Genomic DNA, 11,042 nt, shown 5'->3' on the forward strand with positions numbered 1-11,042 from the left:
TCACACTGAAAATATCTGCCTTTTACAACCTACCACAATATCTGATACAACATATAGATTAAGGGTGTAACACAATGCCAAATATTTGTACTTGGAGACCCAGCAGAGATATACTGCCCTGTGTATAGCCCGTGGTCTGTGTGGGCTAAAGGGAGCAGTGGCTCTATAAATAAATCAGAAATAGGTGTGCACCACAGTTATCTTGTTTTCCACACGAAGACTGAGAAAAATAAGAAAAATGTGTGTCCCTTATCCGATGCCTGAATTTTTGGGCTCATTTCAAGACTTTGTGTGGTTTTTGAAATGAAGTTGGGTTGGGACTTTTGCATAAACCTGGCAACCCTGCCCGCAAGCTGCACTTTCAAGCTTGGTATAAAAGTTAAAACTTTTTTTTGTTGTTTCATCCTGGGAGATTCCAGTCCTGATGCACATAACTCATCTCAGCATGAAGCTTTCTTGTAGGGTTCTTTGTATATATGTATGTATGTATATATATATATATATATATATATATATATATATATATATATATATATATATATATATATATATATATATATGAGCCCTTGCCCACCAAACCTGACACAGTGCAGTCCACATATTCTCTTCCCCGAGCACCCAAAAACTCATAGACAGATGGGCCGACCACAAAAGGCCCTGGAAAGGGAGTAGGGGAGTTCAGCGCTGATGCAGGAACCTAGGGTGAGAACAACAATAATACTAACCCACTCTCCACTGTGTTCCAGCAGGCACCCTTGAAGACAACTTTGGATGTGGGCAAAAGGAGGATAACCGCCTTAAACGCTGTTGGGGCAGGTGCTCTAAATAGAGGGGGAGAAAACAGAGACAAGGCCACGCCTTAACCCCCACCTACATCCTGATCAATATCAGCCTGCTCTACTACCACACTGAGTGTCACAGACAAGGCTGCAACTTCCCAGGTCTAAAACTCATCTCCTAATGCACCACTAGGAGGACACTTGGCCCCGCAACAACATGAAGAAACTTCGAGACCATTTCCAATCCATGGGTATGTACACAAAGGTACAGAATTTCTGCCATTGGGGGCAATGTCAGTACATTCCTTCCCCAAGAAGCCTAAACCTGCCCCCCTCATCCCACTCCCCATCATCGGCATGCCCTTCTCGAAGGTAGGAATGGACCTTGTGGGGCTGCTGCCAAAATAGGCCCGAGGGCATGAGTATATGCTGGGGTGCCCAGTGAACTATCATCTGCAACAGCCTGGTAAGAGAAAAGACACTCAGCTATATCACATCAACTTAATTAAAAATTGGATTGAACCTGTCCCTATGCCTTCAGCCTTTGCTGGTGTCTCCACAGAACCACCCAGATGTGCCTTGGTCCAAAATGGGTAGTCCTTACCCCCCACAGTGGCAAGAACTGGGGGAATCGGTGGATTAGTTTTCGGACTTGTTCTCAAAGGAGTCAGGGCACACACAGCTGAAACATCATGACATCAAGACCCTCCCCAGAGTGATGATTCAGCAGCCATACCGAGTCCCAGAGGTCTGCTGCCAGATTATTGAGGAGGAAGTGGCCAAGTTGCTATGGGATGAAATTTTTGAAGAGTCTGCCAGCCCAGCCCTATCATAATGGTTCCCAAGCCTGATGGAAACCTAAGGGTCTGCAGTGACTTCCAAAAACTGAACCAAGTATCAGAGTTTGTAAGATACCCCCTTCCCTGAGTGCATGACCTATTGGAGCATCTGGAGAGAGCCCATTTCATCTCCACCCTTGACCTCACAAAGGAATACTGTACTGTGACGTTGGGCTGCCACACCACATGCCAAAACCATTGCACGCTCCTCAAGCTGCTGCTGCAATGGTGCTGAATCGAAAGCAAGCAAGATACAAGCGTAAATACCACTCAGGATGTGGATGAGGCAGCGCTATAGTAGGAACTGAGTACACATGAGCCAGAGACAATACAGCATCCTGTATTCATGCACTGCCTACATTATCATGTCATCTATAAGCCCAGGAACAGCAGGAATGACAGTTTGCTCATAACCAGTCAGACATTAGTTGTCTCTATAGGTCCCTAAAGATGATGTCATGCTCACTGACATACAAACACGCACTGCTGCTGCCTTATCATCAGGATGTGTATTCTCACTACAGACCCTCACTCTTCCTCCTCAGGGATTGCCATAATGGTGGTTGGGGTTTCCAGCATGACTTTCGGTTCTTGGTGGCATGATGGATTATAGTGAGATCTTCTTTTGACTCCAGTTGAAGTGATCTTTAGGATATGCTGCTCTGGAATAGCCACATCGACCACCGTGTCTTAACACCTAGCTGTTGTTCTCTACTCTCCTCTTTCTTTCTTTCTCTCTCTCTCTCTCTCTCTCACTCACACACACACACACAAGCAAAGTGGCTGACTACTGACCAATGGTAGTAGTGGGCTTACTATTTTATATTTATCTTTTTATCTTTTTACACTTTAATTTATACCAGAAGACAGGGTAAATAAAATAAAGATATGGGTTTATAGTGCATCACAGATCTTTTCTCTGCTTCTAAAAATGGCTTGCCTCAATTGCTTTTGCCAGTTGTACACCAGACTGCCTGCCTTAGAAATTATGAATTCCTAGACCCAGTTTATTCTCACATCTCAGTCAGACCAACAAAATAAATACATTGGTGTTCTTATGCAGAATCGAACACCAGGGATCCTACAAAATGAAGCATTTCAATGCCACATACACAGAGGGAATTTTACCGTCTTCTTCTTTAAGCTTCAAATGGACCGCAGCCATTATAGAGAGTTTGTCTTCATGTCTGCGTAGCCTGGGGCAAAGGACGAGGATATCAAGGATGGTTTTTTTTCAATTTTTTTTTCATTATTTTCAGATGGGCTCCGCATATGTTTCTCACACTAACTCACATGGCTTATACTGCACCTTTCATTATCGCTTACTGGGCCTTCATCTGTAGAGCTAAGGCTTTCTGAAATACATGAACATAATTTCTTTGGTTCATTGAGAATGAAATAGGGAAAGTCCTTTTAAAGCGAACATAAACCATGACTCAGTCCATTTTAATCAGTTAAGTTGAGGGTGCCAATGATCAATCAAAAAAATGGTTCACTCTCCAATAGGTTCAGCTGTAAATCAGTTGAAAACAAAGACTCAGATAGTGCTTATTGATTAGGGACATCAGCGCCCATCACATCTTATTTCTCAAGTGAGAAACTGATTTGTTGACTGTTTTTTTCCCCCCATTCAACCCAATGAAACAGCTTCCTTGTGTGAAATAATTACAGCTCATTAAAGCTAGTGGTCAGATGATCAGTCACTGCTCTTCTCCTCGCCTTCCTTCACTGATGTCCTTCAGCTTGCCAGGACTCATCTGTCATTCTGTCATTCCACTGTCAGCTTATTGATTCACACGTCTCTGTTGCATCCAAGGATGCTCATATGCCAATTCCTCTTGTATTTTCCATCAGTTGATATTTTTTATATAATAAAAATGCTTTTAAAGGAATACATAAACTAACACAGTGCATTTAGTCAGTTTCAAAATCTTTGGACTATGCTTCTGTCAAACATCATTCATTCTTCTGCATTATTTAGCATTTACACTAGAGGGAGATTTGCTTGTCTGAAACAGTTTGAATACAACAATTTATTGTACTCTTTTCTTATTCTTCCTAAAGCAGTAATTATTATTTCTGTTTTTGTCTTTTCTTTTAACCCTAACCCTAACCCTAACCTAACCCTACCCTATCCTATCCCCTAACCGTAACCCTAACTTTAACCCTAACCTTAACTCTAACCCTAACCCTAACCCTACCCTATCCTATCCCCTAACTGTAACCCTAACCCTAACTCTAACCCTAACCCTAACCCTATCCTCTAACCATAACCCTAACCCTAACCTTAACTCTAACCCCTAACCCTAACCCCTAACCCTAACCCTACCCTATCCTATCCCCTAACCGTAACCCTAACGCTAACTCTAACCCTAACCCTATCCTCTAACCATAACCCTAACCCTAACCTTAACTCTAACCCCTAACCCTAACCCCTAACCCTAACCCTAACCCTACCCTATCCTATCCCCTAACCGTAACCCTAACGCTAACTCTAACCCTAACCCTATCCTCTAACCATAACCCTAACCCTAACCTTAACTCTAACCCCTAACCCTAACCCCTAACCCTAACCCTAACCCTAACCCTATCCTATCCCCTAACCGTAACCCTAACCCTAACGCTAACCCTAACCCTAACCCTACCCTATCCCCTAACCATAACCCTAACCCTAACCCTAACCCTAACCCAACCCTAACCCTAACCTAACCTAACCTAACCCTAACCCTAACCCTAACCCTTAACCCTACCCTAACCCTAACCCTAATCTAAACTTAGCCCTAACCCTAACCCTAATGCCTACCCTAACCCTAACCTATCCCTAACCTAAACCCTAACCCTAACCCTAACCCTAACCTAACCCTAGCCTTAACCCTAACCCTAGCCCTAACCCTAACCTAACCCTAGCCCTAACCCTAACCCCAACCCTAATGAGGACGTCGAACTCAAAAAGCACCGTGAACTGCACATCAAAAAGATACTGTTTGACGGGGAAAACATTGCCAATTTTTGTGTCCTGTTTTACACAAAAAATTTTTTTAATGGAGAAAAATCCTTTTTAAACCGTTTTGTGAGTACTCACATTTTTAAACCCTTCCTTTTTTTGGGTTTTTATTCCCCCCTCCTTTTTTTTCGGTTTTATTCCCCCTTCTTTTTGGAGTACAACACCCAAGCCAGAGGGGCCTACAAAACTTCCTGTTTGGTGAACTCCTAGGCCGCTTAGGCCTTCTGGTAAGGAACTGAGTTGTTAATCAGCTACAGGATCCTTTTCCCAAGGATTCTTATCAGCATACTCATGGGGTAAGACCAATGAAGACTTTTCTCCTTTTGGTTTTTATCTTTCCTTTCTTTTAACCTTTTTTTTCCTCGAAAGGAGTTTTTTTACAGGCACAATGATTCCCTTAACAAACAGATTCACAGTGTTGGAGACTTTGGAAACAGATGGGGTGGAACAAACACTACACACAGACCAGCATCTACACAACTCAAAACCCAGGGAATTTTTAGATAGACATTTGAGGAAGTTGTATTTTAAATTCTTACAGGCCACACACCATGAAGACATTGTGACAACAGCTCTACATACGCAAATTTTTCCAAAGGGCATGTCTAAACAAACACACAAACTTACACAGTTTATCAAACCGGCATGCCCCAAGCAACAAACTCTACATAGAATTACGGAAAACACACAAAATTGGATGAAGGCAAATATGCAGATCCTCAAAGACCATTACGTTCAAGTGAAAGCAGAACTACTGAATCGAATCCACAAAATGGAGGAAACAGAATGGCAGATAGCAGTTAAATGGGCCAAAGGTAGATTCAAACACAAATTGAGGGAAGACATAATAGAAAGGGCCAAAACACAAATGGAACAGAATCTAGTGGAAACAGAAAATGGAGGAACTGCATGTTTGCCTATCCAAGTATCAAACAGCTCCTCTAATCCTTCTTCCACTGCCGCCTCTTCTTTTTCTTCTTCGTTGTCTTCTTCAATCTCTTCCTCTTCTTCCTCCAAACAGAGTCCGAGTAAAGACGACACAAACCTTGTGGCAAGTTCTCCACAGATGCATTTATCGAAAAGCAATGGAACACCTCGGCCTTTAAACAACAACTCCGATAAGACCAAGGTAGTTAGTGTATTAATACATGAAGTTCCTTTGAATACACTTAAGCAGCAAGAACAGAGAGCTAACACTCCATCCACAATTCACAGAACAGCAATCCTAAATAATGTTAGTGTTCTAATAGAACCTACTATTGCTGATTCACAGGGGGAGCCGACCCAGGGGGATAGGAAGCAGGAGAGGAAGGAGGTGATGAATGGGTCTACAGAAAGGAAGACCACGTCCTTGAGAAAAGCCCGATCTGAATCCTCCCTTTCCCTTTCCCCTTCCTCTTTCTCGTTGACTCCCCTGCATGTGGAACATCCGGACAGGGTGGAGCCCCAAATAAAAACCTGTGAAGTGAGGAACCATTGGGTTCCTACTAGACATCCTAACACCACTAGAAAGATTGCAGATTGGACACTGGAAGTAAAGAAACCAGTTTTGTTTATAGGGGACTCCAACCTGTCCAGAATTCCCTATTTTAGTGACGAAAATGTTCAGGTGGATAGTTACCCTGGAGCCAACTTTTTACATATAGCCAAAGTGTTACAAAAATTAACCCCTAATCCAAACACTCAAAAAGTCGTCCTATCATTAGGAATCAATAATAGAGAACAAACATTCGAAAGTACAACAAAAAAACAGTTGCAAGAGCTGTGGAGAATTGCTACAGTGGTTTTTCCCAATGCCACGATCTACACCCCATTATTAAACTACTCGGATATCCTACCTAGACGACAACAAGAAACTCTAACAAAACTGAACACTCATATACTGGCACATGGTAATCCATTGCAGGAACTTCACCCACTTAGGTTCAAGGTGAACCCGAGGGACCCTATCCACTGGACCACGGAAACGGCTTCGCAAATGTTTACATACTGGTTGGATCAGTTAAACTTTTAGGAATGGTGAAGTGCAATAAAACAGACTACAAAAAGCACACCAACATCATTAACCTATCCAAAACGTTTTGTCTCACAGGTCCGCAGGAGGATTTACTCAGCAAGGGTCTCACCTTCATCCCGACGCCATGCGGTACAGACTTGGGGGAGCTGGGGAGGGATGTCCACGCTTACAATAGACAACTTAAAATTTTAGACCACTTCCAATACACAAAATGTAAAGAACACTTACAGTTTACAGAAAAATCCAGATGGGAACCTAGCACCGAACAGACCAGTTTACCTATAAAGCAGTTGATTAAAAAGAACAGGATGATTATCAATTCTCTTTCAGATTTTTCCAACAATCAAGCAGATAATTTAACCGCCACAGAACGCAGAGCACTCAAAGAATTACAAACCAACAAAGATATAATAATTAAACCGGCAGATAAAGGCTCAGCGATCGTCATAATGGACAAACAACAATACTTACTAGAAGCAAATAGACAATTAAACAATACCAATCATTACACTTTACTTCCACACTCATTACAACAGGAAACACAATCATTGGTAACATCCATTTTACAGGACTTAAAACAGAAAGGCTTCATTAATACTAAACAGTTTAATTACCTTATTGGTCCAAACCCACCAAGGCAGCGGAAATTTTATCTATTGCCCAAAATTCATAAAGACCCACAGGCGTGGACAGTCCCTTCCGAGGTTCCACAGGGACGCCCGATTGTGTCGGATTGTGGGAGTGAGACCTACAATGTGGCACAATACATTGATTATTTCCTCAATCCTGTCTCACAACTCCATCCCAGTTACTTAAAAGATACATATGACTTTACAAACAAAATCAAGAACATGACAATTCCAGACTCGGCCTTCCTATTCACTGTGGATGTGGAAAGCCTTTACACGAATATCAGTACAGAGGCAGGATTGCAGGCAATAACGAAATGTTTTAACAGGTATCCAGATTCAAGCCGGCCAGATGCAGAACTTCTTCAGCTGTTGGAAATAAATTTAACCCGCAATGACTTTGAATTTAACTCTCAATTATATTTACAGGTTCAAGGAACCGCTATGGGGAAGAAATTTGCTCCAGCCTACGCGAACATTTATATGTCTGAGTGGGAAGAAACATTGTTTCCAAAGTGTCCCCACTTACCCGCAGTGTATTATCGATATCTGGATGACATCTTTGGGGTCTGGCACCATGACAGGGAACATTTTGACACCTTTTTGAATTTGGCCAATTCCCATCATAAACACATTAAAGTCAAAGCAACTCTTAATTCGGAGAACATTAACTTTTTAGACACTACAGTTTTTGCCATCCCGACGGAGAATAATTCCAAAACACTACATACTAAAGTGTTTTTCAAACCCACTGATTCCCACTCTCTACTATTTAAAACAAGTTATCATCCTAGACATACTTTCAAGGGGGTAATCAAATCACAAATCATCCGATTTCATAGAATTTGCTCATTTGATCAACATTTCCATGAAGCAACACAAACTCTATTCAAAGCCCTTAGACCCCGAGGGTATTCTAAGAGATTCTTGAGAGCCATTAAAAGAGACACGTTGCAGGATCTCAGAAATAACCCAACACGATTGGTGCCGGAACCCAAGGATGTCATCCCCATAGTCACGACTTTTTCAGAAACATCCAAAATCCTCAACAATAAGCTTAAACAACAATTCCAAAAAACACAAGAACTATACGCACCACTTCGGTCATTCAAACCAATATCAGCTTATAGAAGAAATAAAAATCTACGGGATCTCCTGGTCAGGGCCAGTTTGAAATCAGACCGACGAGTGATTCCTCCTATACTAGCAACACATTTTCAACAGCTCAGGTCAGTGGAGATGGGAAACAAGGGACACCTAGTGCCACAAAGAACAAACCTCAAGACCACGAATATCATTTACATGATCACTTGCACACACTGCCAGTCTGGAACAAAGGCTGAAACAACACATTTACTCCATTCAACACAGACCACGCAACACACACTTAATATGCCATTTTGCAAGGGTTGGGATACAGAAGCTCAGGATCTCGGGTTTGGAGGCCAATAGGGCATGGAACAGGGAACAGAGAAGAAGAAGAGAAGCATATTGGATAAGTAAACTGCACACAGACCATCCTCATGGCTTCAATACTAGGAGAACATCTTAGACTTGGAGACTTGGAACCAGAGATACCCATATAGAGAGAGGAAATAGGGCTAACCCATTCTTCTTTTTACAGTATTCTCTTCTTTCCCCCGTTGTTTTTCTTTTGTCCTCTGCTCTTTTTCTTTACCTTGTTCTTCTTTTTCTTCTTTTCTTCTTCTTTTCCTCTTCTTTTCCTTCTTCTTCTTCTCCTTTCTTTTCTTTGTTCTTTTTTATACCCATTCTGTCACATTTATTGTGAGTAAAAATAGCACTTGATACTGGAGCAATCCGTTGTATAATGGACGTCTCGGTGGAGCGTTTGGTTTTGTTTTGATTTGGTTTGATGATTAAACACAACTTGGTGGATTTGTGCACGTACAAATACACACTTTGTAAATATGGTTTAAAGTATTTATATAGCACTTCTTTTGATTATTAGCACTTTTCACTTGACTCAATTGTTAGCACTTTTACTAGCACTTATAGCACTTTTTTTAGGTTTCAGCACTTCTTCCACTGGGACGGACAATGCCATGGGTTGATCCAGTAAAATAAATTGAATAACTTTTTATAAAACCACAATATTGTGATGCTTTACTTTATTTCCACACAATTTCTCAGCTTTTACCTCAACCTCAACCATCATTCCGCACCTGGGTTGGACCGGAACCTCAACTCCAAAACCTTATTTCGAATCCTAACCTCAACCCCCTAACCCTAACCCTAACCCTAACCCCTAACCCTAACCCTAACCCCTAACCCTAACCCTAACCCTAACCCCCTAACCCTAACCCTGACCCCCTAACCCTAACCCTAACCCTAACCGCAACCTTCTACCCTGACCCTAACCCTAACCCTAACCGCAACCTTCTACCCTGACCCTAACCCTAACCTCAACCTTCTACCCTAACCCTAACCCTAACCTCAACCTTCTACCCTGATCCTAACCCCTACCCTGACCCTAACCCTAACCCTAACCCTAACCTCAACCTCCTACCCTGACCCTTACCCTAACCTCAGCCTCCTACCATGAACCCTAACCCTAACCCTAACCTCAACCTCCTACCCGGAACCCGAACCCTAACCCTTAACCCTACCTAACCCTAACCCGAACCCCACCCTCCTACCCTGACCCTAATCCTAACCCGAACCCCAACGTCCTACCCTGAACCCCAACCCTAACCCCAACCCCATAACCCTATTTAACCCTAATCCTAACCCGAACCATGACCTTCACTTCAAGCCCAATTCTAACCCTTTTCCCTTCCCCCTCCCTACCCCAACCTCAATCTCCCATCTTGAACCCCAATTCTAACACCTAACCCTAACTGCTAACCCCCTACCCTAACCCCAAGCCTTATTCCTACCCTAACCCTAATCTTCCCCCTTCTCTATCTTGACCCTCTTTTGTTTCCCTGCTCTTCTACTGGAGTGGGTACCCTGGCTCCAAGGATATAAACTTAACTCCCAAATCTGCCCCATGAGATGGATACATCTACAGGTAAATGTGAGCTGTATGTGGACATGGGAGTGTGCAGACATTGAATGGAGCTTTCACCCGGGATCCTGTGCTTTGATCACTCAGCCGGATATGGGGTGTGGATCTGACTTGGGAAAAACTGCACGCCCTATCCGGTCCCTTAGGTTCCTTGTTTTATTTAAATAATGTTGTCTTTCCCCCCCCCCTCCATTTTTACTTTCTTTACGGGGACTCCTGGTCCCTTTCCAGGTCACTGTTCCTTTTGAACTTAGTGGGTATTTTTATTTAGCTCTCTCATTTTAACTTTATTGATTTTATTTTCTTAATCATATTTTAAAAAAGCATCCTTTCTTTTTATTTTATTTATTTATATATTTTATGTTTTTTAATTTATATTTTTTATTTACTCATTTACCATTTGGGGATTTTAAATTTGCACTGTTTTAAGGATCACCCTTACCCAGGGATCCAATTTATATATATAAAAAAATTTTTTTGTATTTGTATAAGAAAACGGGTCTGGCCTCGTTCTTTTTAACTCTAGAATAGAACAAAGTGAGCCTGTGCACTAAAGAGCATACACTCAACATATGAGGACTTGATCTTTCCCTAACCTAACCCTAACCCTAACCCTACCCTATCCTATCCCCTAACCGTAACCCTAACGCTAACTCTAACCCTAACCCTATCCTCTAACCATAACCCTAACCCTAACCTTAACTCTAACCCCTAACCCTAACCCCTAACCCTAACCCTAACCCTAA

At 42.2% G+C, this 11,042-nt stretch overlaps 1 protein-coding gene across 1 annotated transcript; it reads left to right on the forward strand.

Annotated features, from left to right (window-relative positions):
• The first annotated feature begins 4,561 nt into the window (after positions 1-4,561).
• Positions 4,562-7,759, forward strand: LOC117596787 (uncharacterized). The gene is made up of 4 exons (XM_053233548.1): positions 4,562-5,751; positions 5,896-6,358; positions 6,715-6,768; positions 7,698-7,759. The coding sequence occupies exons 1-4, from the start codon at positions 5,011-5,013 to the stop codon at positions 7,757-7,759; spliced, it is 1,320 nt and encodes a 439-aa protein (XP_053089523.1). The 5' UTR covers positions 4,562-5,010.
• Positions 7,760-11,042: the final 3,283 nt, after the last annotated feature.

Source organism: Pangasianodon hypophthalmus, chromosome 4, assembly GCF_027358585.1.
Source record: "Pangasianodon hypophthalmus isolate fPanHyp1 chromosome 4, fPanHyp1.pri, whole genome shotgun sequence".
In the NCBI taxonomy this organism is placed as follows: Eukaryota; Metazoa; Chordata; class Actinopteri; order Siluriformes; family Pangasiidae; genus Pangasianodon; species Pangasianodon hypophthalmus.

Bases quoted from the DNA above. Each gene is read 5' to 3' on its own strand.
- LOC117596787 (XM_053233548.1), top strand. From the start codon at position 5,011: ATGATTCCCTTAACAAACAGATTCACAGTGTTGGAGACTTTGGAAACA. The intron at 6,359-6,714 runs GTACAACAAAAA...TTTGTCTCACAG, and splicing joins TAGAGAACAAACATTCGAAA to GTCCGCAGGAGGATTTACTC. The intron at 6,769-7,697 runs GTACAGACTTGG...TTATATTTACAG, and splicing joins CTTCATCCCGACGCCATGCG to GTTCAAGGAACCGCTATGGG.